This window comes from Peromyscus maniculatus, chromosome 23 (genome assembly GCF_049852395.1).
Source record: "Peromyscus maniculatus bairdii isolate BWxNUB_F1_BW_parent chromosome 23, HU_Pman_BW_mat_3.1, whole genome shotgun sequence".
Taxonomy (NCBI): Eukaryota; Metazoa; Chordata; class Mammalia; order Rodentia; family Cricetidae; genus Peromyscus; species Peromyscus maniculatus.
Genome location: NC_134874.1, coordinates 13,802,979 through 13,829,928, shown reverse-complemented (window position 1 = coordinate 13,829,928; position 26,950 = coordinate 13,802,979). Strand labels below are relative to the sequence as shown.

Below are 26,950 nucleotides of genomic sequence, written 5' to 3'. Positions count from 1 at the left end.
CTGACCGAATAAGGAAAGAGAAGAGGACTCAGAGGGGCCGCCGCCAGACAGACAGACACGGACAGATTAACAAGCTTGCATTTAATAAGTCTGAAGTCATTCTCAGCACATGGCATTGTACACGGGCATCTGTGGAAACAGATTCATTTTAACAGGTCGTAGTTTAAAAAAGTCATAGATACTGTGAGTTCTGTATAAACGGGTGGACGGCAAGTTAGTTCCTTTTGATTTATAAGCCTCAGCGTCACCGCAGAATAAAGAATGTAGCCAAAGAAAGCGCTATCGGTCACTCGTATAGGACAGTGTTGTTTCTATAATTTGAAGCTTTCTGAATGGACGGGTTCAGGCCTGATCCAACTGTGAAAAGATTACTCAGTGAATAGACTATCTGGGAACGGTACAAAGTGTCATTAACTTCCATCACTAAGAGCTTACCCAGCACTACATCACTACTGCTATTTAAAATAAAAACAACTTGCTTCTGCGTCCCCACGGAGGAGGCGGCCTGTGCACGCAGCCTCGATGCCCTGGCCACCTCGTGTCCAAGGTGTGCCAATACAGTCCAACAGAACCTTTGGCTTCAGGAAGGAGTCACAAACATGGAAAGAATGGCTTTAATCGTCATTGGGGGGCGGTGGGGGGGGTGGTGGGGGTGTGTGCTTCAGACAGTCTGGGCAGTGGGGCGGGCGGGCGGGCGGGCGGCAGGGACTCCTGCGGCCGGCCGCTGCCGCCGACACTATTGTACATGACAAGACAGGAAGAGCAGTCCCCTTTCAAACAAACTTAAAAATGGTTCACAGTGGTTCGTATCAACAGAATGCAGTTATGACAATTACACGTACAGACTCACGCACCCTAGGGCTTTCTTTATCTCCTAAAGAAAACAAGCATTGACATTATTCATGATTTGTACTAAATTAAAAAAAGATCAATTGTACACTTCCTCCTCGGACAGGCTAAACTGCCGAGGTGTGCAGCTTAACACCATCATCAGTTGTCTGCAAAGGAACAGGTTAAAAACAAAAAGGCTTTCTTGAGAATGAAGTGCCTCTCACTCGCTGCTATAACCAGCAAGTGCCAGCGGTAACCAAAATGGAGGAGGCCAGCAGGCCCCCGGCAGGCTGACCAGCACACATTACAGTTTAAAAAGGAGGGTTATGTACGCTATGTTACAAGTCCCAGCTAGGCAGTGTCAGTGACATCTATTTCTTTGCTTGCTTTGTGATCATACCCCTTGGCGGTGTGACGGGTCTCGTGGCGTTGGGCTTCTTTTTCTCTGCAGGCTTTAAAATCTGCGAAGATGAAGACACCAGGCACCTTAGGAAATGCACTCGGGGTCTCAAGTCTTTTCATATCTTTCACTCGAAGTTCCTGCCTAACACCACCCCCACCCCACATTCAGAAACCCCTCCAGCACGTCACCCTCAGAGCTACCAGTGCATGAGTACTGTGGTGGAGACATGCATGACATACTGCCAAAATATGTGACTTGGCAAAAAAGTTCCTGTCTGGGTAAAATGAGAAAGTCTAGAGAGCTCCCATGACCTTGGGGAGTTTTGTGGAAGGCACAGGCGTTTGCAGTCTCTGGGGATGCTGAGGGCTGCCTCAGGACTTCCATGGCTACACTTGAAATGGATCACGCCTACCACACAGAGCAAATGTGAGAAACAGCCCAAGAGCCAGAGATGATGTTACAGAAAAGGAGCCCCATGTGGTGGTGGCGCACGCCTTTAACCCCAGCACACAGGAGGCAGAGGCAGGTGGAGCTCTGTTAAGTTAGAGACCAGCCTGGCCTACACATGGAGTCCTGGGCCAGCCAGGGCTACAAAGACTGTTTCAAAAAAGCCACCCCTTCCCCAAAAGCACTAACTGTAAAGTGATGATGCAACCCGGTGCTTTCACCTACTTCAAGAATTCAACTACACCAAGTTCAACACTGGGGAAGGCCCCACATGTCACCCCATGGACAAACAGAAACAACCGCAAGACTGGCTGCCCTGAAGTCGGCCACGCGGCCTCACCTGGAATGAGCACATGAGGGTCTCATCCACACTCATCATGGCACCGGCATTGTCGAACTCGCCGCAGTAGTTGGGTGCAGAGAACAGAGTGACCAACTGCCTCTTTGCGAAAAACTCATACCCATCCTCAACCACCTGCGGGGAGACGGTGTCGGTGTGAGCGGCCGCCAGCTCCAGCCACGCCCTCGCCCCCACTGAGCTCGGCCTCCTGCCGCTCGCTCTCCCCAGAGGCACACTGTGTGGCAAGCCATACCTACCCACCAAAATCAACAAGGAGAATCTGCTCACACACATGCTCTAAGTGTACATGTAAAATTCAAAATCAATACCTGATGGGCTCTACATATAAGATCCAAATCATGCTTATGGAGAAATTTTGCAACCACTTCTGCACCAAATGTGAAGGACACTCCTCTGTCATTTTCACCCCAGCCTAAGACATCTTTATCGGGGTCAGACCACAAAAGATCACAAAGAAGACCTTGATCTGGTACATCAGTTGGTCTCATAATTCGCCGAATCTGCTCCATAGATTGAAGATCTGGTGATAAACCTATCAAGGGAGAGGACAGAACATGAAGCACGCCGGCAGCTCTCCCGCCCATAGAGACTGCTGCCAAACGCTGCTGCAGGCAAACCCGGGGCTCTTTCGTTTAGTTGGTTTTGGTGAAAACAATGCAACAAAAACCCGCCACCAAATAGTATGCCCGAAATCTGCCGCACTGGTGAGTCAGCACCCGGTGACCAGACTCCACAGGCCTCCCTCCCAACCGAGGGCAGCCCGGTGGACACACCAGGTGGTGCACCATCAGCACAGAAAGGCGGGCCCAGGGACAGGGCTCCAGAGCCTCTGCTGTCCAGACCACAAATGGACATGAAGAGCCACGACAGTCTGTGACTGCATGTACCCATCCATGAGGGCAGAGCCGAGACTGTCCTTAATGCAGGTCTTATGTTTTGACAGTTGCCTCATTCCCACTGTCACCCCAAACCCCCCATCTCTGCAGTTTCTGTCGACCTCACACACAGCAGGCCGCGGAGCAGAGCTAACCCGCTTCTGGAAGGAGCCCCAGGCAGAAGGGTCCAGGCAAACACACAGCCGAGCAGACGCACTAGGGCTCGTTTGGCATTAAAAACACGCTCTACTCTCAACCTTCCCTCACACTTGACCCAAACGACACTGGCTGTGTCACCACGGGCGAGCCCTAAAGCATGCACCACAGTGGCCTGCGGAGGCCATCATGCCCAGTCTACCTTTCAGAAGGGGTGCAAGCTACTTGGGTGAAGGCAGCCACGTACCTCCATGACAGCAGAATATCTTCTCATCCACGATGGCTGCTATCGGTAAGCAGTTAAAACAGTCTGTGAACGTTTTCCACAGCTTAATGTTGTATCTTCTTTTGCCTGTGAGAATGCAGAAGGTCAGCTCACTGTTCAATACCTGAAACACGCCTGCATCAAGAGGCCCTGCAGCCCCAGGAGGCTGGGGCAGGACCCCTGGAGCTGGCCCATCAGAGGCAACAACACATCCCACACAGTTCTAGACAGGGGCACCTCAGAGCGCCACAACTCGTGGGCAGCAGCCATTCTCCTAAAGCCTGGGCTGCTCTGTCTGCCTTCACCTAGAGGGAACTCAACTCTCAAGACAGCCACCACATCCTCACGTGCGTCACTCTCCCTACAGGGCTGAGCTCCAGCACTCACCCCAACCAGACAACCAGACAGAACCCCAACCCCTATTTGGAAGGAGGTCTAGGGACTCTGGGGATGGGTGCACTCAGAACTCCCCGGAGAAGCAAGAATAAGGGTTCTGGGCCCACCTCCATTTGCCCTTCAGCATCCTTCTGAGTGACGCCTTAGTCAGCAACTACCCGATTGATTCTCTCAATTGGCTAAGGACTGCAAGGCTGGGGAGCCCCTGCCTCCGGGGCCATGCCACACAAGTACCATGTTTGTATTGTCCCCACACTAAGACTGCCTTTTTTATGGCACACAGGGACAGCTACGGCCTACACCCACTTCTTGGAGAGTCTCACCTGGAAGGAGTGCCCAAGCTGCCTGCAGCTTTCTAGGACACATGGCCAGCCCTCCACAGCCCACAGGACTTCACTACAAACGCTGTGTGTGTGTGTGTGTGTGTGTGTGTGTGTGTGTGTGTGTGTGTGTGTGTGTGAGAGAGAGACACATTCACAAGCGCTCAGCCACGAGACTCCCTTAAGCACCTGCCACTCCAGCCCGAAGGACAGTGCAACCAAAGGCTCAAAACTGACATTCTGTTTGTGTGAAACAATCCAAACCCTCCACCAAACCAGTCTCCTTTTCCCACACCAGTTCTGTTTTTTTTTTTTTTTTTTCAAGACAGGGTTTCTCTGTGTAGCTTTGCGCCTTTCCTGGAACTCACTCTGTAGCCCAGGCTGGCCTCGAACTCACAAAGATCCTCCTGCCTCTGCCTCCCGAGTGCTGGGATTAAAGGCGTGCGCCACCACTGCCCGGTTTCCCACACCAGTTCTTTTCAAGGCTCTGGAAGCATCTTATTTGTCAACGACCAACTTAAAGTGCAGCCTCACTAGACAATGCAGAGCTGGGTGGGGTGGTCATCTGAAGGACCCCCAGTCAGGAAGCTGGAGCAGGAGCCACAAGGCTGAGGCCAGCATGAGCTATTCAGTAAGAATATTCCAGAAAAACTCAAAGTAAGATAACCCAAAATGGACCAGAAAATACACAAAATATTACTTTAAGGTAAAATGGAGAGCCAGTGTGATGGCTAGGGGTAAGATGCTCATTGTGGAAGCCTGGAACCCAAGAAAGGGTAGAGACAACCGACTCCACAAACTCTGACCTCCTCCATTCCTCCTCACCCTCCACATCGAATACACAAACAAAAAACCAAAAACTTCTTTATTTGTATTTTACATGCACTGGTGCTTTGCTCGCATGTATGTCTGTGTGAGGGGGTTTGATCCACTGGAACTGGAGTTACAGACAGTTGTGAGCTGCCACCTGGGTGGTGGGAATTGAACCCGGGTCCTCTGGAAGAGCAGACAGTGCTCTTAACTGCTAAGCCATCTCTTCAGGCCCACAAAATGTAGTTTTTACAGTATTTCTTTCTCCATTAAGCATATTTCAGACAAAGTTAATGCTCCTTTCCTAAATACATGCTTAAAGATGTATGCTTAAAGAACATAACATACATTTCAAAACCAACTGTTTCACGGCAAGCCCCACTTCCCCACACTGCCCTTAGCAGGTCAAGCCAGCAACAGAGCAGAGCATCACCTGCGGCTGTGGCCCAGCTCTCAATTCACAGGCCACTGACTCATATGCTTTCCACAGGCGCTCGACAGAACCAATCTAAGTGGAGCCGTGAAAGCGGAATCATGTGGACAGTCTCAGAGCTGCACTGAGAACAAAGCTTTGTGTGCCATCACAGTCAGGGGGCTCTTCACATCAATCCCATCAGCACCTGCGTTCAGGCAGCACTCCCCAAGACCAGGGTAAGGGAGGCGGGCAGCTCCGCTCTCACCAGCTTCTGCCACCACAGCCCTTCAAGCCCTTGTCCTTGACTCACAAGTACTTACATTCATCGTAAAAGCCGTAGATCCTATTGATGCTGGCACACTCATGGTTCCCCCGGAGAAGGAAAAAGTTCTCCGGATACTTGATTTTGTAGGCCAGCAAGAGGCAGATCGTCTCCAGTGACTGCTTGCCTCTGTCCACATAGTCCCCGAGAAACAAATAGTTGCTTTCTGGCGGGAAGCCACCATATTCAAACAGCCGGAGCAAATCGTAGTACTGCCCGTGGATGTCACCTGGAGACAAGAACTCTCAGTGTTACCGTCTGCACAGCCATCAGCTCACTGACAAAACCTTGGCAAGACCCCCTAAACATCCATCACATGACAATGGCCTCTAACAAGTTCACAGCCAACACTAATTCCCAACCTTGTAGCATATTTAGTCCAAGTGACCATAGTAAGCAAATTGACATGTCCAGAGCCCCCCCCAGACACACTAATTAATTTATCTGTGGTAAAGAGTAAAGAGCATCTTGTCTTAGGAAGCTTCCTGCCAAGTCCTGTGGGTCCCTCTCAGACCTGGGCTCAGTTTCAGGGTCCTGTGTCAGCACTTCCTTCTGCGTGGCCAGTTAGCCTGGCCCCTCACAACACTAGCAGCCAAGCACCAGCCGCAGCCACAATCTTTAACTGCTGCCATAGCAAAGCCAATGGCGGCTCACTCTAAACACACATGGTTTATCCAGAGTCAGAGATGCATCCCCTACCCACCCCGACTGCCCAGCTTTACAGGATGACCCTGCACCTGCTCTATACAGCAGTGAGGTAAACTAGACCGGGCCACACACACCTCCCCCCCCCCCCCCCCCCCGCAGTACCCATAATCCTTCAGAGAACAACTTTAAAACTCAAAACTTCCTCAACAGCTACAATCTCACTCAACATTAAGGGCCATCAAGGTGCCACAACCGAGGGTCAGCTGAGCGACGGCCACACTCACCACATATCTTGAGTGGTGCTTCAAGTTCTAGGAGGATAGGCTGACTGAGGAAGATCTCCCGAGACTTCAAGCAGAGTCCTCGGATCTCGTTCTCCTGTAGCTGGACATTCTTGCCTGGCTTGGACCCCCTCACTGTGGAGAGAACGGCAGTCAGGACACAGCTTCACACAGAAACATCTCATTCTCAGCCCTCGGGGCCAAGAGCCCCTATTGTTCTTGTCGAGGACCCAAGTTCCAGTCCCTTTACCCACGGCAGGCAATTCATCACTACCCGTAACTCCAGATCTGTGGGGCCAGAGAGGTCTCTGGCCTTGGCTGGCATCCACACTCAAATGCACAGTCCACATGCGTTAAAATAAAAAGAATCTTAAAAACCAGGCTGGGCTTGGTGGCGCACACCTTTGATCCCCACCAGCCTGGACTACAAAGGGAGTTAGTTCCAAGACAGCCAGGGCCACACAGTGAAACCCTGTCGTGAAAAACCAAAATCAAACCAAACCAAAACTTAATTTGATAAGGGGGGGAGTGGTGTGATATAATTTTCCTTTTAATGTTAATTAAACACCTGTCAGATATTAGTTGGCTGGCCTAGATGGTCTCAACTGGAATCCTTTAGCGTAGTCCCAATGTCACCCTGGCTGGGCCCGGATCTGATGTGTCAGAGTGCCATCCCCTGAACACACTCCTACCCTGTGCCACATTCAAGACACCATGACAGTGCCTTCTACTCCCAAGCCTCTCTAGTTTTCTGCAGTGAGAAAGGTCACCTGTCATGTCATGTCACTAGTCTGTCCTCAGAGCAGCCTGACGGAACAGAAATGTCCAGAATCATCTACCCATCGCTACTTTCTCAGGGTCGGGTGCAATGCCATGGTCTCTAATTTACGAGGTCTGAGTGTCAGTTGCATTTCATTTTAATTTGTAGTTTGCATTTCATTGCAGCCATAGTAGCGGCTGCAGAGTTCAGTGGTTCAGAGCACTGGCTGCTCTTGCAGAGAGCTCAGGTTCGATTCCCAGCACCCACCTGGAAGTTTATAACTGTCTGTAACTCCAGCTCTAGGGGATCCAACACCATCTCCCGGCCTCCGAGGGCACTAGACAAGTACTCAGTGCCCAAACACACGCAGGCAAAACCACCACACACACAAAATAATTTATAAAGAATGCACTAGAAGCTAGGAAGAAGGTAGATGGCCCTGTCAGTAAAAAAGCCTGCCTTGCAAGCAATGCTTGAGGACAGGTTTGAGCCCCAAACCTCACAGAAAAGCCAAGCCTGATGGCCCACACCCACAATTTCAGTGCTGCAGAGGTAGAAACAGGCAGCTCTGGGACTGGGCAGCCAACCAGTAGCAGCCACCTAATCTAATTGGTGAGCCAGTGAAAGATCCTATGGGGGAGGGGTTATCTTGAACGAATGATGCGATAAACCCTGAGGTTGTCCTCTGGTATCCATATCCAAAATATGCCACACGCTCCCCATGTTTACTTTGGCGTGCACACTATAAACTTGCACACAATGAGAAATGTCAGCACCCGCTGAGAGAAAGGTCTCTTCCCAGACATCCAAAACCGCCCTGGGCCAGGATCAGTCACAGTGACTCCTGAGCTCTGCCCTTGCCGCAGGAGGCAAGTGTAACAGCAGTGGAGACGCTGTGGGGGTTCCGGTGACAAGAGCGCACGTGACAGTCACGTGGACTGAAGAAAGAGCTTCACCTGCCAAGGATCTGAACTCTCCAGTTCATGGTAAGGCTGCCACAGGCCCGCCTGCTGCACGTCTGGTTGGCCCAGGGGCCTGATCCCCTCCGTGGGCTGGAATCTGAGTCTCTGCCTTTTGGTCCAGAAGACTATGAAGCAGGACCTTGAGTTCCTCAGGCAGGCTAAGTAGCCCATTTAAGGCTGCACCTGTCCACCATAAGCCAGCATCAACGGGTTTCTTTTTAGCAGAACCCTAACCCTGAATGATCTCACTAGCTTATTAAATCCTGTTCAGTTGTGGGCTTTGTCTTCCAGTCATAAAATCATCTGGCCTGAGAGCTGAGTAACAGCACAAAGTCTAAGGCTTATGTAGCTTTGGGTCTGCAATAGAGCAGACACTCCGGAAGAGGCCTGCTATGTAGCGCGGAGTCCACTCAAGGCTGCACCTCTGCCCGGAAAACGGAGCCTCGGGGCAGCTGGCCTTCAGCCTGAGCTGCAGACACCCCCGCTCCTCTGAAGGAACAAGTTGATCAGAAATGGAATGGTGCACAGAGCAGCATCCGTTTTTTCAAATAAGCAAGGAAAGATGAGGAAAGGGTGAGCTCTCCAAGCAGGGAGAGAAACAAAACAAACCCATGGGAGTGGACCCATGCACAGCTTCGCCCCACCCCAAAAGAGATGGACTCAGGACAAAAAAACGTGGGCTGGGAGTTGACTGAGGCCATCAGGGGTCCTTCCTTCTTTACTCTCTACCTTACTTTTGGCTCTACTGAAGGACTCAAGAATCCTGTCTCTGCCTCCCCACGTACTAGGCTAACAGAAACCTTAAAAAGTAGATTCTGGGTCGGGCAGTGGTGGCGCACGCCTTTAATCCCAGTACTCGGGAGGCAGAGACAGGCGGATCTCTGTGAGTTCGAGGCCAGCCTGGCTTACAGAGCGAAAGCCAGGAAAGGCACGAAAACTACACACAGAAACCCTGTCTCGAAAAACCAAACCAAACAAACAACCAAAAAAGTAGATTCTGGTGGGGCCAAACAGGTCTCGTTTCTACACAATCTTTACACTGAGCCATCTTCCCCCGCCCCGCCCCGCCCCCCCAATTTTATTCTGGTGAGTGTGAGTGTGACTCAGAGGACAGATGTGTCGAGCTGGTTCTCTCTCTCCTCCACCCTTTCATGGAGTCCCGGGGACTGAACTCAGGTCCCCAGGCTTCCACAGCCAGCCCCTTGCCCACTGTCCACCGTCACCGGTCCCTTCTGTGTTGGTGTAGTCTTGGCTAGCACATATGGCGGGCATGGTCAATTTTGAGACGGAAGCAGTCCAGCAATAGTCTTTGAGAGAGGGCCGGAGTTAACAGGCAAGCACAAAAGCTTTCCTTCGCCACCAGAGCCACAGACAAGACCAGCAGCACTCAGGGCAGAGACGGTGGGATCTCTGCCTTACTGAGCACAAATCTGGGCAGGCTGCCCAGCAGGAGACTTATTTTTGGTTAGGAGGAAACTCCTGGAAGCTTCTGGTTTCAATAGGAATTTTCTTCAGTGGAGCTCCACACTTGTGAATGAGTGACCCATTCTTGTGTCTTTGATGAGGATCTCCATTATCTGGCTTCTCCTGGTACAGCCCTCAGGCTTGCTTTGTTACAGGATTCTACCAGACAAAGTCAGATGTTGCTAATATTCCTTGGTTGCGAAAGCATCCACCGCCACCTTCAGACAGTTTATGAGCTCTCTTTCTCTCTTTTAAGATTTTTGAGACAAGGTCTTACTATGTAGCCCTGGCCAATCTTGAACTCAGATCTCTCTGTGTCTGCCTCTGCAATGCTGGAATTAAAGATATATATACCACCACAACCAGTTATTCTTGACACAGGATCTTACCATGTAGCCCAGGCTAACCCTGAAATTCACAATTCTCCTGAAGCCTCACTCCCTCTACCTTCTTTTCCTCTCCCCTACCCCCACCCCGCCAGAATGGGACAGGAGTTGAGTATTGTTCCTTCTGATGTAAAGATCAGATGCATATCTCCTAACAGATTTCTATCTGAAAACCAGTGCACATTACACATGGCCTCAGAGTTTAACCCCATCTAGGTAAGTCAAGGGAAAACAAACTAAAGCCACCCACTGCCGCAGCACCTCCCACAGCTGGTAACAACTGCTCTCCTTCCAGGACTGCCCAGACTTCTGGAGAAGCCACTCCCTGCTCCAAGAACACACACTTTCTGAACTGCTGGCAACACATGGTTGCGAACCAGCCTCAATGGTCAGTCTGGTTGGCCTGCTCATTGGGACACCTGATGTAGGAGGACGTCTCACCCATCTTTCCTGCTGACTTAAAACCTTCAAAGGAAAACATGAGACACACCTTTAATCCCAGCACTTGGGAGGCACAGGCAGGCAGTCCAAGGCCAGCACGATTTACAGAGAAACCCCACCTTGAAAAGCTCCCCAAATCACAATATGCACAGGACTACACGCTTCAAAATGGGCTTTGCCAGGCATTCCTAGTGAGCACTGAGTATGTTCTAAAAGCTGCCGAGTCAGCAAGATCTGCTTTAGTTCTGTGTCCCCAAGGAGAATGACTCTTCCCGAAGCTAAGTCGGGGGACCTACTGTCTGCCTAGCTTGGTGTGCTCTAGCTCACTGCTGCTGTGTCTGCCTGCCCCTCCCAGTGAGGCATTTAGGAATGCTGGTAGCTGTCGGCAAAGGCTGTTCTGTAGAAACTACTTACCAGAGCGAACATCACTAACATCAGTATAACATCTGTATATCACAGAAGTTTCACCAAAACCCCCACTGCCAACACAAAGCTCAACCGGAGCTGATAAACCCCGAGATCAACCGATGCTGATGATGGTTATTTGAAGCCCTAGCATCTCTAGACAGCAGTAACTTTCCACAGCCTAGCAACAAGCAAAGGAAATTACAGGAGGAGGTGGAGGACACTGAATAACTGGGGCTAGAAAAGCCTTCTCCACAGGTTTGGTGGAACCCTTGCCCATAGTGCACCAAGCCCCGGGTCCACCCCTGCATTAAAACTGGACTTGGTACCGAGAATCAGAAACTTAAGGTCATTTTCATCTACACAGAAGTGTCCAGGCCAGCCCAGGCCATGGGAAACCAAGAGCAGCCCAAAAGGACCAAGTCAGCAGCCCTTTCTGTCTGAAGACAGGCCTCCTCAGGCAGCAGTCAGCCCAGCACTCGGGAGGCAGGACCAGGCAGATCTGTGAGTCCAAGGTCAGCCTGACCGACACAGTAAGACCCTGTTTAAAACATAAAATGTTTTTACCTTCATAGTATTTTAGAAATTGTTAGAAAGACATCTCACTGGGTGGTGGTGGCACAAGGCTCTGTGAGTTTGAGGCCAGCCTGGTCTACAGAGCAAGTTCCAGGACAGCCAGAGATACACAAGGAAACCCTGTGTGTGTGTGTGTGTGGGGGGGGGGGGGGGGGAGACAGACCAGAATTCCAGCTCAAAAAAATGGGATCTGCCTTACTTTAAGGGGCCTGTGGGGTTTCCAGCAACCCTAGCATAAGTCAATGAAAGCCTAGGACTGCCCTGCTGCCCCACCTCCCCCAAGCAAAGGGGCTCTGGGAGCCATCTGCCAAAGTGGGGTTTTAAACAGACCCCAAAGCACCTGCAGATCACGAGGGAGTCCTGCCTTGCCTTCCAGGTGAAGTATGGGGACACACACCTGTCCATACCGGAGAGCAGAGCTTTAAGCCAGGATGTCCTTGTTAAAATGATCTTGCTTGTGCACTCTGCTCAGTTTGAAGATCTGCATCAAGCTCACGGTCTTCACTTATCTTTTGTACAGGACCTTAGCTACAGCCTTCTGGAACCTCTAGAGCAGAAGCACTGAGAAGCCACCGAGACTTTCAGGACTTCAGACTTGTCTTCAGAGATGAGAAGTGGGAAGCACTCTATATTAATGCACCCTGACAATGACCTTCCTTTACAGGAACACCAAGATGTGAAGCAATTACAATCACTTACTACTTGCAATCACTTGGTACTCAATCAAGAAAAACACTGGGGGATTCATGAAGAAAGCACCCCAACTCCACCCCCCCCCCTTTTTTTTAAACCAAAACAACAGAGCAAGAGATCAAGTGCAAACACAGCTAGCCTATATTCTATTTAAATCTCTTCTGCTTGAGTATGGGGCTAGCAATGTGCCAACATCAGAACGTGCTAAGGAGCGCCACACAGACCTTCCACCAGAGTGGCTGACCACACAGGGAACTGGGCTCAGGAAAAGCTACTGCACTTCAGAGTGCCGCAAAGCTACTGTGCTTCTGATCCAAACCCAATTTCCTGTTGGTTTGGTGTTTTTCTTTCTTTTTTCTTTTCTTTTTTGGACAGGGTCTCTGTAGTCCAAGCTGGCCTCTAACAAACTCATTATGTAGCAGAGGCTAGTCTTGACCTCCTGACTCCATCTAAGTGCCAGGGGACTATAGGTCTATACCATGTCACTATTGAGCCATCGGTGGCCTGAAACTTATTTTGTAAATTCGGCTGGCCTTGAACTCAGAGATCCACTGCCTCTGCTTCCCAGGGTTGGAATTAAAGGTGTGTGTCACCATGCCCAGCTTAAATACATACATGTATGTGTGTGCCATCAGAAACCAGGTGTCTGATCCCCTAAAGCTGTGGTAGGCATTGAGCAGTCTTGTGTGTGTGCTGGGAACTGAGGCTGGATCCTCTGAAAGAGTAATGTATGTCCTTAGCCATCTCTCCAGCCCTTGTCTTTGTGAGACAGGGTCTCACTATGTGTAGCTGGCTGGTGTGAAATTTGCTGTGTGGATCAGGCTGGCCTTCCAGCCCACAGTTCTGGGATTAAAGGTGTGTGACACCACACCAAATGTCACCTTTTATTATTAAAGAACCCCTTCTCAACTAGTTCATACAGCCCTCAAGTTTGGAATTTCTTGGGAAGGGTTCCACTAATGAGAAACACCTTGCTAACCAACAGAGCCTGGACTAGAATGTCTGGCTTTTCATGCCTCAGACTCCAGAGTGTTGGGGTAGCAAGATGTCCCCGACTACAAAAGATCAATTATCAATGAGAAAAAAATGGCTTAAGTTACAAATCTTTACCTCTCCCTTTCAGAATTAAACTTTTAAAAAAGCACTTCTATTATGTGTGCACGTGTGGAAGCACACACCTGCCAGGAGCATTTGTGGGGAGCTGGGACACCTCCAGGAGTCTGGCTCTCCTCTCCATCCGTGGGGGTCCCAGGGATCCAATCAGGTCTTCAGGGTTAAGGCCTGAGCCGTCTCTACAGTCTGAGAACTACTTAAGTGTTTAGAGACGAGGGTGTCACAGAGAGCACAATGCCACACTCTCTAAAGGAGAAGTGCACACGTCCTCAACAGATGGCTGTGGTTTCTGTTAAGTTCATGGACAGAAATAAGAAGAAACACACACTGTGTAGCTAGCTTATTCTCAATGCAATTAAATACAGTACCTTACGCTATTAAGTTCAAGAGAAAATAAAAAACCGGCCTGGACACAGTGGTACGGTCTTGAATTCCAACACTGAGGAGGCAGAGGCAGGCAGATCTCTGAATTTCAGTCTAGCCTTTGCTTTGTAGTGATACTCAGTCTCAAAATTTTAAAAATAACTGTCAAGAAACTATAGGGGACAAAGAGTGGTGGTGCCCACCTTTAATCCCAGCACTGGGGGCAGAGGCAGGCGGACCTCTGAGTTCAAGGCCAGCCTGGGCTACACAGAGAAACCCTGTCTTGAACCGCCCCCCCCCCCTGAAAAAAAGAAAAGTGCTGGGGGAGGCTGAAGTGGTGGTTCAGCAGCTAAGGGTACTTGCTGCTCTTTGGGGACAATCCTGGTTCCATTTCCAGCTCACAACCATCTGGAACTCCAGTTCCAGAGGCCTCAAGGTCCCTTTCTGAGCTCTCTGGGCATAGGCATGCATTCAGTGCACATACACACACATGTAGACTAAACTTTAAATGTACAATCTAAAAACAAACTTCTTTTTAAAGGGGGAGAAAGGGAAACTGGTGAGGCAAGCCTGACCTACGTTGGAGCTCCAGAATGTACACAAAGATAGGGACCAACTACCCCCAAATGTCCTCTAATGCCCACCTGTGCCCTGCGTGTCCTCACACAAATCCCACACACATCCCACACGAAAAAAATAAGTAAATAAATTCTAAAACAAAAGATCAGCAAACTTGACTGCCAGAACTTTCAGCAAGGTTGTAAACACTAAAAAAAAAAAGATAATCAAAAGCTGGGTGGGGATGCAGCCCAGGTCACGGTGGAGAGCTTACTCAGCATGTAAGAAGCCTTGGGTTCAATCCCCAGCACTTCATAAACCAGGCTTGGTGGCTTATAAACTCGAGTACTGGGGAGGCAGAAGGATCAAGGAGTTCAGGGCCAGTTCCGGCTCCGAGAGGCTTTATCTAGGGGGTATGGTGATATGCGCCTTTTATCCGAGCACTCAGGAAGGGGAGGCAGATGGATCTGCGAGTTTGAGACTAGCCTGACCTACACATCGAGAGCTTCCAGGACAGCCAGGACCGGAGAGACAGTGTCTCATTAAAACCAAAAACAAAAGAGACCCTATCTAAACAAAACAGTATTAAAGGGAGAAAATGCACACATTTTTTAAAAGACAGGCCTTTTTTACTTTTCCTTCAATGACTTATTGGAAAACATCTACCAGCAGAACTATGTGGCCGCTCTCCAGCCCTCTGCGTTACGCTCCCAACAGTATTTTAGGCGGAAGCAGTGAAAGCCGGCTAGTTAACATTAAGAGCCCCAATCAAAAAGGGGGGCTCGGAACACCTCGGCATTAGCTCGGCAATGTGTGGGGGAGCGGGATCCCGAGTGTCCAATGTAAAATTTTCATCTCTCACAACTAGGAGCCCACTGCAGCGTGTCCCCCCCCACCCAGCCCACCCAAGCCCGTCTGAGGTCGGACCATAAGGCAAAGCTTTATTTCCTAACCTTCCCTCAGCCACTGGGCATGCCCTGCGCTCTCACGGAGTGAACAGCGGCGGGCAGCAGATTCTCTCTAGATCCTGGCTACCGGGGGGGAGGGGGGATGGTGGCGGTGGTTTGGAAACCCTGACTGTTGTTCACTGCGTCCTTGGTCCAGCGAGGTCTTTGAAGTTTCCCCCTGCGAGGCACTTCCCAGGCGACCAGCACACCTACCTACCTACCTGGCAGGGCGCTCGCTGAAATTGCAGCAGCGTGCCCCCCCTCTATCCTCAGGCCAACAATCTGATGATGAGCAGGGAGGCCACACGGTCACCCGGGCCCGGGGCTGGGTCCGTGTGCAGAGGATGCACGGTCAAGGGGAAAGAGAGCCGGAGGGAGGATCGCTTTTTTTTTCTTTTTTTAGGGGGGGTGGGGGGTAGAGGAAGGAGAATGCAGGAGATGGGCTCTCATCATCGCCCCGGGACGTCGCCCCGCCAAGTCACACGGATGGGTCCCTTGCACACTCGGGAGGATGAGAATGGGAAAGCAAGGGCGCAGGGAAGGGGAATAAAATAAAATAAAATAAAATAAAATAAAATAAAAAAGGACGGGAGTCCCCAGACCCCGGAGGCGCTGGTTGTGTGCGCACCCCAGACCCCAGCGAGAGGCTTCCGAGAGGGACCGGTCCCTGCCCGCCCGCCCTCCCGCCGGCCCCTGCCCGCCCGCCCGCCCGCCGGCCGCCCCCGCGCCGCTCACCTTCCAGCAGCCGTTGGATGATGCTGTCGATGTTCAGTTTATCGATATCCGCCATCGCCGTCCCGCCGCCGGCCCTCCCGCAGCGGCGCCGCCGCCGGCTCGCGCCCGGGCCTCACACGTCCCCCTCCTTCCTCACGCCGCGAGCCCCACGAGCGGTGGTGGTGGTGGTGGTGGCGGGCGGCGGCGGCGGCGGTAGCGGTGGTGGTAGCGGTAGCAGCAGCAGCAGCAGCAGCCGCGGCGGGTCCACCCCCCCCCCAGCCGCCCCCGGCTCCCGGCTTCCTCCTCCTCCTCCTCCTCCTCCTCCTCCTCCTCTCGCCACTGGAACCACGAGAAGAACAAGATGGCCGCCGACTCGTCAGGCCAGCCTCGGGCGGCGCACGGATGCGCGCGCGGGAGTGCAGCGGCCCGGCCGGGACTTCTTTACGGGCCCATAAGGGCGCGCGGGGCGGGGGCGGGGCCGGGGGCGGGGCCGGGGCGGGGCCGGCCGAGCGGGCGGCCGACCGGCGCGCAGGGGGCGGGGACGGTTGAGCGTCGCCGCGGCCGCGCGCGGGATCCTTCCGCCAAACGGGCGGGAGGGCGGGAAGCGGGGGGTGGTGGTGGAAATAGGACACCCGCCGTGGCGGGAGGAGTGAAGTTGCAAAGTTGGCGCGCGCCGAGCTGGAGCTGGGGGGCATTGTCCTGCCTGGCGGCCGCGCGCCGCCAAGGATCAAGAGCTCCTTCCAGGTCCCCGCTCATTTGGGACCGATGTCGGCCGGCCGACCTGGCGGGGTGGGAGCCCACCCAGGGAGTCAGTGACCCCTGGGAACCAATCTGGGTTGGGGTTGCCCATGGAGGAAGAAGAAGGATCCTTAGGAGAAGTAGGTTTTGTGGAGTGTTGACGGTTCGAATACGCTGCTGGCTCGTATTGGTGAACCGGAAGAACTAGATATATGGCTCAGGGGTAAGAACGCTTGTCTCGTGGGTGCGAGACCCTGGGTTCAATCCCCGGCGCTGCCAAGATTTCGTAATACTGCAATGAAGTCTCTGAGATCCAGTATTTGAAAGAAGAAAGCCTCCCCCAGATAAACTAAAATGTTAATCCGTTGCGAGAGGCACATCTTTCAGGAACGTGCGTACCCCTTGTGCGCGCTTCTGCGATTTTACATTTTTAGGGGGAGGCTGGGAGAACTCTGTAAGGTGCCACCTATCTTGGCGTGATCTTTCGTGAACCCAGGAAGTTATATAATAGCTGAGAGGTTCTCCCCTGGATTTAGCCCAAGCTGGATTGAATGAGCGCGCGGCCGCAGATAAGATGGGAATTTGCACATTTTGCCGGAGGAATGTGGGTTAGAGGCCGCGGTGCGCGCCAGGCTTCATTCAGCACATTCGGCCGCTGCTTGCCTCTGGCTTCCTCGCCTCCCCAAGAGCCCCCTTCCCCAGGGGGTCCCCAACTCTGCCGCCCAGCAGGCTACCTGGATCTGGAAATGCACACCCGCCTGACCCATTGATCTCTCCAGGCAGCTCTTCACAGTTTACAAAGTTCTCTTCCCCACCCCCACTCCAGAAGCCTGTGATTCTCCAAGCAAGAGGGATGCCGGGATTCTCTTCCATGTGTGCCTTGCAAGGTGGCTTCCCCATCTGGAGATTCCTTTTCTGCGAGCAATTGCCTTCCCAGGCCGCAGCAACATGGCGTGGCGCGCACCCTTCCGGATCCCTGGCCCCCTTCCTGCTGCTGGCGCCAACGGTGGAGCTTCGGGATTCACCCCAGCTCCCCTCAGCTGTCTGCTCCACTTTGATCCGTCACCAACTCACTCTCGCATGCTATGGTTTTGCCCACCAGTCCCACAAATGTCATGCCGTGAGCCCAAGGCACCTGGCTCAGTAGACATCTAGACATCTGGGGTGGGTGCCAAGCCCTGCTGTGAATGTCTACATGTGCGTCGCTCACCCAGTTTCTGGGACCTTGGGCGCCTCCAGGGCGGGGTGCATCTTCCCTATGACACTTTGGGGGCAGCAATATGAAAGACAGGTTCACTCAGGAGGCAAATATTTACAGACTGCCTACTCCGTTCCTGAGTATTTCCTAGGCGTGGAGCAGGGTGAACAAGGCAGAAAAACCTCTCTTTCCCGGGAGATTCATACAGTGGGATGGAGAGACAAACACATTGCATTCTTATCTGTAGGAGTTGTCTCATTGTGGGGGCCAGCTAAACGGCTCTGTGGGCGAAGGTGATTGCCACCAAGCCTGCCAATCTGAGTTCCAGCCCCAACACCCTAATGGAGGAAGAGAGAAAACGCCCACAGGCTGTCCTCTGACCTCCACGCAGACATATATACAAGATAAATTAAAATGTAATAAAATATTTTAATGAAAAAAAAAATTACTTCAAGGCTAGGCATGGTTGGTGGTTTATGCCTTTAATCCCGGCACTGGGGAGGCAGAGGTAGGCAGATCTTTGTAAGTTTGAGGGAAGTCGCAGGCTGGCCAAGGCTCCAGAACAAAACCCGTGTTAAACAAAAGAAAAATCATATCATTGAATCCCCAATACAACCCTGGAGATTATATGTTCCCATCACGCCCATTTTACAGATGAAGTCAGGCACAGAGAGGCTAGGTTGTTTGCTGAAGGTCACGCAGCTGGTAAGTTCCAGGGCAGGGCTAGAACTGGGGACGGCCTGAGACCACGGTCCTTTGTCTAAGAAATCCCTAAATGGGGCCTCGGGAGCCCAATAAACTGTGGCATACGCTGTGTGTATCACGATGGGGAAACCGATGGAATGATCTAAATGTTTACACACACACAGTCCTAATTCTCTAGCTGCCAAATAGTAGGTGTGTGTAGGTCACGCAGTCCACGTGGTGATATCTGAAGGAAAGTTACAGAGCGAGCCGGTACAGGGGACAGTTTCTGTCTATGGGGCAACCTCAGTGGACACTCTCCCTCCAGAGTCCATAACCACGCCTGCCTCACAGAGAGCTGGCTCCCTCGAGAGTGGCAAAGGTCAAGTTGAGAGCCCCAGCTGCATCCAGGAACCCATAGCTGTTTGGAGGATGACATTCAGCTACTCATCCTCCTGCCTCCGCCTCCAGAAGGTTGAAATTCCAGGAGTGGCTGCCAAACCTGCTCTGGGCCGGACTGGAGACAGAGCCCATGCTGGGAGACCACTATCACAGTCCCTTCAGGAAATTTTACTTAAAAATACAGGTTTTTAATCAGAAAAGCTGGGATTGGGTGGGGCATGTGCTTCGATGGAGACACACTAGCTGCTCAGAAACTCAGCTTGTTTATTATAGACAGCGGCATGAGGAGGGGGTAGGTTTAATATAGACAGGTGAAGGAGGAAGGGGGTGGGGTTATTATAGACAGCTGAAGGAGGAGGCAGGTTAGCTGATCTGGGGAGGAAGTCTCTGTACGGGAGGCAGTTTCGGGCTATAATCACCCAGGAGGAGGAAGCCGTGATTGATACTTCCTGTTCACACTGTGAACATCAGCCCTCAGACCAGGGGAAGGCCCTGCCATTCCCACGGGTCTGAGGCATTGGAGTCCTTGGCATGGCTATGCTCAAGTCAACAGTACACATTGACTCAGGACTTGATATACGCTCCACAGGGCTGGGCCCTCCTCTGATCAATTAGCAGTCTAGCAAATGCCCACAGACTTGCCTACAGGAAATCTAAAAGAGGATTTTCCCAACCGAGGTTCCTTTATCCAGATAACTGTATGTAGCTTGTATCAAGTTGACAAAAAAAACAAACCAAACTTCCTATCATTACTATAGAGTCATTTTGTAGGGCCAGCTCCCAACATCTATCTTTCTCACATCCTCAACCCTCATACAGTTTCCCAACAAAATCTGAATGTGGGTGGACTTCCAGGTGTCTGGAAGCTGGCATTCAGCTCCGGGTCACAAGGAAACCACAAGAGCCCTCTGAGGCAAGAATGCACACATCCTACTCTTGGCATGGACAGGAGAAAGAAAACAAATTCTTCTGGGTGTTTTAGGGAATGAGACTAAAGACACGAACATGCCCATCGAGTGTCATGCCAGGTACTCTCCATGCTCTGTTTACAACTCTCGTAATTCCACAAGTTGTCTTTCTGTGAGTGGTGTCCAGATCATTATTTCCAACCATGCTTTCTTGTCTCTATGTTCAACTGCCTGCTACACATCATTTCCATTGAACACATGGGCCACTTCAGACTCAGCAGGTCCAAAAATGATGTTCAACCTAATATATATATATGTGTGTATATATATATATGTGTGTGTGTGTGTATATATACATATATATATGACTATGGTGATTAGAAGGTCCCCCACAGACTCATTTATTGAACACTTGGCCCTCAGTTCATGGCACTGTGGGGAGGTCATAAGAACCTTTAGGAAGTGGAGCCTTGTCACGGCGGGGTCAAGCTTCGAAGGTTCGTAGCCTTAACCCCACTTCCTGCTCTCACACTCTGCTTCTGGTGTGTGTGTGAAAATGTGATCAGCCAGCTTCCTGCTCATGCTAACATGCCATGCTTTCCCCAATTTGATGGACTCTATCCCCCGGAACTGTTAGCCAAAATAAACTCTTTCTTCCTTAAAAAAAAAAAAAAAAAAAAACAGGTTTTAAAAGAATGTTCTGTCCAATCTGCAGAGATTTCCAAGACAGCCACAAACAACAACAAAAAAACCTGGGGCTGGAGAGAGGGCTCAGTGGTTAAGAGCACTGGCTCTTCCAGAGGACCTGGGTTCAATTCCCAGCACCCACATGACAGCTTAAATCTGTCTGTAGCTCCAGTTCCAGGAGCTATCAATCCAATACCCTCTTCTGACCTCTATGGACCCACATGAGAGGGCCAGGCAAATACCGTGACAGGCTCCTAATCACTCAGTTAAGAACTAGACCTCAGTTCCTGCCTCTTGAATGCAGGGGAGCTGCATGTAGCCTGGGCCAAACCCCTTCCCACCCCCTTCACAGGTAATAACCAACTAAGGACAAATCCTGGGAACAAATCCTGGGACTTGTCCAGACCTTCCCAAGAATAGAAAAGCTATAGCCTTAGCCTCCCCCACCCCCAGCCCTAACCAATTAGAAATGTACTAATATGATTGCCACTTGTGTAAGCCAATCCTAGATAGGATGACCTCACCGCCTTTAGAATTCCTTTAGTTGTGTATAAAAGAGTCTGCAAGCTTTTTGGGGGGTCGCCATTTTTGCCTTCGTGTTGGATGCACAGCCCCAGCATGCTGGTACCTTTACTCTGGAGATAATAAACACTCTTGCTGATTGCATCATGTCTGGTGGTCATTTATGGGACTCCTCGAGGACCCTAAACACACACACACACACACACACACACACACACACACACACAAAACAAACAAACAAATAAATAAATAAATATTGGGGAAAAAAAAGCTAGGCATAATGGTGCACATCTTTAATCCCAGCCCTTGGGAAGTTGAGGCAGGCAAATCCCTGAGTTCTGTGTGACACTGAAAACCTCTTAAACAGTGTCTCCTAAGACTTTATTTATTTTTTTCTTTTGGAAGCTGGTTAGAAGCTAACTGTGTAGACCAGGCTGGGCTCCAGTTCTCACAGATCCTCTTGCTTCTGCCTCCAAAGTGCAAGATTAAGGGTGTATATGGCTGCCTCCCCACCCAGGCTCTCATTTTTTAATTTATTTTTTTAAATATTTATTTGTTTGTTTATCATTTGTTTGTTTGTTTTTTTGAGACAGAGTTCTCTGTGAAACAAGCCCTAGCTGTCCTGGAACTCACTCTATAGACCAGGCTGGCCTCGAACTCACAGAGATCCACCTGCCTCTGCCTCCCCATTGCTGGGATTAAAGGTGTGTGCCGCCGCCGCCGCCGCCGCCGCCGCCGCCGCCGCCGCCGCCGCCGCCGCCACCGCCACACCACTGCCCCGTGAACTCTCCCACTTTTAAAAATCAATACTTGCTGATTAATCTTTTTTGTCAACCTGACTGGATCATCGAGAGGTGCCCAGAAATTGAGGAAGTCATCTTGATGTGTCTCTGAGGTGTCCCAGAAGGGTCTGAGAGGATGCAAAGTCAGATTGAAGGTAGCAGAACTTTGGAAGGTGGGCCTGGCTGGAGGAAGTGGGTCACTGGCGTGTTGGCTCTGGGCTGCCTCCTTCCTGTGACTCCTTCTGCTTCCTGGCCACCAGGCTGCCATGAGGTCGGCTAAGGGAGGGACAAGGAAGTTCTTGATAAGGAAGTGCAAATTGGTGTGGCCTCCTAAACTAAGGACCCTCTGATACTGCCTGCAGGTCTCTGGCTCTGTCACTGGAGCCTGGAGAGTGGTGTGGGCTCCTAACCTATGGACTCTCCCCTCCCCCAGGAGAACATCCGCCCTCCTGATAAGGCCTCACCCACCTCCACTGGTAATACAACTTTGAGACTGAAGTATAGGAAACCCACAAATGGAATCTTCCATCCCGGAACCCCCTCTCCCTATACACCCCCTCCCCATGCACAAGGTCCCCATTCCCGCTGAGAGACTGTCGCCCTTCATTGTTCAGACCGAAGGTCATTTTCTTTTGTTTTATTCCACGTCACCTCCAGCAGTCCTGAACTAACAGGGCCCTTCCCTGAGGTTCTGTCTTGTTACCATCCTCCAAGCTGTGGGATCTGACCCTCCGCAGCTGGGATTGGCTCTGCCCCTGAGTTCCACCTCCCACCCTGATTTCACTTATTTCCCGAAAGGCCACGGTCTCACAACGTTGCCCAGGCTGACCTTGAACTTGTCGTCTTCTTGCCTCAGCGTCCCGAGCAGCTAAGGTGGCAGACCTCCTCATCAGGCCTGGTTGCTAAAAATATCTTCATCAATGGCAAAGGAATCATGTCCCATTAGCAATCACCTTCCACCTTCTGGTCTCTCTCCTGGTAACTTTCAATCTGTTCCTTTCTGTCTTGGTCTGTTCTGGACATTTAATGTCATGGGATGGGTAGCTTTTCCCATCCGGCTTCTCAGTTGGCAGATACCTCGACATGCACCAGAGCTGTGTCCATTTGTGTGACGTTCCTTCATCTGCTGGTTAACATTTGCAGGGTCACATCCCCATCCCTTTTTGGAGGTGTAGGAACCTCCAGCTGAGAATCTTTTTTTTTAGATTTATTTTTATTTTACGTGCATGCACATTGGCCTGTGTGCCTAGGTCAGAAGAGGGAATTGGGTCCCCTAGAACTAGAGTTATAGATGGTTGTGAGCCACCATGTAGATGCTAGGAGTCAAACTTAGGTCTTCTGGAAAAGCAGCAAGTGCTTTAAACCACTGAGCCATCTCTCCAGCCCCTACAGCCAGGAATGCTAATTGGCTACCTTGGGTCCCAGAATAAACAGACTAGCAGGCATGTGTTCCTCTTCCTTCCTTTAAATATTTAATTAATTGATTGATTAATTAATTAGTTAGTTATCAAGGTGTGCAGGCTTGCCAAAGTACATGTGCAGGGGTCAGAGGACAACTTTATGACGATTTGTTCCAGGTCTCTCTAGATGGGTCCCAGGAATTGAACTCCCATTCCCAGGCTTGCAAAACAAGTACCTCCCTTCTTCCAGCCTTTCTTCCCTTCTCTTCCTCCCTCTTTGAGACAAGTCCTGGCTGTCCTGGAACTTAATCTGTAGACCAGGCTGGTCTTGAACTCACAGAGACCCACCTGCCTTCCGAGGGCTGGACTTAAAAGGCGTGCACCACCACCTCCAGCTCCCTGTTTCTTTTTTTTTATCTGAATGCTCTTCCTCGCTAGGATGGGTGGCATGCATCTCAGCCTGTTAGCAGGCATTTTGTTCTTTTCCTTTTGAGAACTGGCTGTCGTTTTTATGCTTGGCGTGGTTCTGGTGGGGATGTGGCTCAGTCAGTAGAGCGCTTGCCTAGCACACACAGAGCCTAGGCGCCGTCCCCAGCACCACAGGTATTTAAAAAAACAAAACAAAACAAAACAAACAAACAAACAAAAAAAAAAAAAACAGGCATGATGGTGCATGCCTATGATCTTAGCTCTCAGGAAAGGGAGACAGGAGGATCATAAAGTCAAGGTCATCCTTGGCTACATGGTAACTTTGAGTCCAATCTGGGCTACAAGGCAGAAAAAAAAAATTATAATCTGAGATAGTTTCAAAAAAAGAAAGAAAGAAGAAGGAAAGAAGAGAAACAAAAATAAAAAGAGAGGGCGGGGCGGTGGTGGCGCAAGCCTTTAATCCTAGCACTCGGGAGGCAACGGTAGGCAGATCTCTGCTTTTCGAGAAGACCTAAGTTTGATTCCTAGCAGCACCATGGTGGCTCAGTTTGTAGGCCAGCCTGGTCTACAAAGCGAGTTTCAGGAAAGGCGCAAAGCTACACAGAGAAACCCTGTCTCGAAAAACCAAAAATAAATAAATAAATAAGTGAATGAATAAAAATTAAAAAAAAAAGAAAAAGAAGGGGAACCTGAAAAAAAAAATCTTAAGAAAAAACACCTGCTGGGACAGCTCCCCTGCCCATTATTCTAACCATTTGGGGATGCCACAGTCCTCTGTCCAAGCTTCCTCACCAATGCCCCACAAATCCATCAAATGTTGGCCACAGACAGAGCAGCCTGGCTCCCCAGAGGCCCTGTGGTTTGTGCGCCAGCCGGGGCCTCTTTTCCAAGAAATTCATCGATTGCGGTGACGAGGACAGGATAAGCCAGGCTAATGCCAGGGTCCCGGGTTAAGTGCCCTCCCAAAGTAACCAGCCCCATGGTCACCATCCCAGCCGTCTCCCCACCAGCCCGATGTCAGGGTCTGCAGAATGAGGAGAAAGCTCCCAGGGTCTCCTTTGGACAGAATGTGTTTTCTGCTCTCATATCACACCTGTGATCCCAGTGTTCAGGGACCGAGATGCCCTTCCACGCTGTTCATGGTTTTTTTAAAGTTCTGAACAGACATTCCTGAAAAGGCAAAAATTTCAGGCTAAAATATTGGTCTCAATTGTTATTCCACTCTTTAGCACAGCTACATGAGTGGTGGTGACACACGACTTTAATCCCAGCACTTGGGAGGCAGAGGCAGGTGGATCTCTGGGCTCGAGGTCAGCCTGGTCTACAGAGAGAGTTCCAGGAGGCTACACAGAGAAACCCTGCAAAAAAAAAAAAAAAAAAAAAAAAGAAGAAGAGAAGGAAAGAAAGAGAAGGAAGGAAGAAAGAAAGAAAGAAAGGAAGGAAGATTAACAAGGATTGTGTTATTAATTATTACATGGGGACTCCAGGGTATCCCGCGAGGGGGTATATGCTGGGCAGATGCAGGGGTGGGCAATGTATGTGTGTGAGCTGATTCAGTTTCCTGAGACTTGAGCAAACAGTCTCTGGGAGGGCCATTACATAGTCCTTGCAGTAGCTCTCTTTCTACACGTACTCTGACTGCTCAAGGTTCAGCCAATTATTTACTGTCTGGGACCCCTCACCATCTTAGAGCTACGTGCATGGGTCAATGTGAACGTGCTAGGTCAGCCAGCCTCCAGGGCAGCTCAAGGACAGAGCCTGGGCCACTGAGCCAAAGAGATTTAAATCCTTTGTCCTAAACACAAGTTTTACAGTATTTGATAGAAAAGACTCCTAGATAATCAACTGCCAGCATATGGTAGAGGCAGCCAAAGTCCATGTGCAAATGCAATGTTGTGGCTGTGTTCTAATAAAACTTTATTTACAAAAACATGGGACAAGCCTAGGTTTTTGAGCATCATCGGTTTGCTCTCCAACTGTATTCAGGTTTTTTGTTAGACGCAATCATGACTGTAAGGACTGTAAGGAGAAATGGTGAGGGTCCTAACCAATAATTTAATGTTTTTTCTTTGCAGGGCCCAGGTTTCTTTGCAAGGATCAGAATGGAAGCTGGGGGTGGGGAGTGGCTCAAATATCCTAGGAAAGGGCTCTGCCACTCAACGGTAATCACCGTCGAAAGACATATTATGTAACAAGCTGGTCTTGAATCTTCCCGCTTCGGCTTGCCAAGTTGTTCAGTCAGTAGATGTTCATTGTCCCACCCATCATTTAAGCTCTTTTTTTTTTTCTTTTTTTTTTTTTTTTTTTGAGACAGGGTCTCATGTAGCCCAGGCTGTCGTTAAACTTCCTAAGTAACTGAGGATAGCCTTGAACTTCTGATCCTCTGACCTCCACTTCCCAAGTGCCGGGTCAACCAGTGTGCATCACCGTGCCTGGTTCTTGCATTGCTGGGGCTGGAACCCGGGGCTTTGAGCATGCTGGGCAAGCACCCTGCCGACCGAGTTACAACTCTAGCCCAAATGTAGTCTTAGAAAAGACTTCTTTTCCTATGTGTGTTTGAGTGTACAACCACGTGTGTGTGCCTGCAGCACCAGAAGAGGACCTGGGGTCCCTTGGAGGTAGAGTTACAGGCAGGTGTAAGCTGCCAGACATGGATACTGGGATCTAAACCTTGGTCCTAATGATTGAGCAACAAACACTCAACCTAAAACGATTTTTTTTTTTTTTTTGAGACAGGGCGTCTTATTTAGGGTTTCTGTTGCCGTGAAGAGACACCATGACCACGGCAACTCTTACAAAGGAAAACATTTCATTGGGGCTGGCTTACGTTTCAGAGGTTGACTTCATTATCATCATGGCGAGAAGCATGGCAGCATGCAGGCAGACATGGTGCTGGAGAGATACCAACAGGAAGTGAACTATGAACAACGATGAGGTAGGTAGCTTGAACGTCGGAGACCGCAAAGCCCGCCCACACAATGGCACACTTCCTCCAACAAAGGCCACACCTCCTATTAGTGCCACTCCCTCTGGGGGCCGTTTTCTTTCAAACCACCACACAGGGTCTCACTATGTATCCTTGGCTGGCCTGGAACTAACAGATATCCCTCTGCCTCTGCTTCCTGAGTGCTGGGACTAAAGCCCACAATGCCCGGCTTAATATGACCTTTTGACTAGCAGTATAAATAGGTTTTGGAACTTTAAAAAAGGTATGGAAATAATTTTATCTCCCTTCTTCTCTTGGCCTATGGTTCCTCATTAACCCTTTATAAACTCTTTGTTAACATC

The 26,950-nt window shown here is 50.5% G+C and overlaps 1 protein-coding gene across 1 annotated transcript; it reads right to left on the bottom strand.

The window, feature by feature from the left end:
* Window positions 1-66: 66 nt before the first annotated feature.
* Ppp1cc (protein phosphatase 1 catalytic subunit gamma) lies at window positions 67-16,121 on the bottom strand. Its single transcript, XM_076561020.1, has 8 exons — window positions 15,934-16,121; window positions 6,534-6,665; window positions 5,600-5,830; window positions 3,321-3,425; window positions 2,351-2,574; window positions 2,022-2,156; window positions 1,232-1,292; window positions 67-357 (listed from the first exon to the last, which is right to left on the bottom strand). Exons 1-8 carry the CDS (start codon window positions 15,986-15,988, stop codon window positions 287-289), a joined length of 1,014 nt encoding a protein of 337 aa, XP_076417135.1. The 5' UTR covers window positions 15,989-16,121; the 3' UTR covers window positions 67-286.
* Between the last annotated feature and the right edge of the window lie 10,829 nt (window positions 16,122-26,950).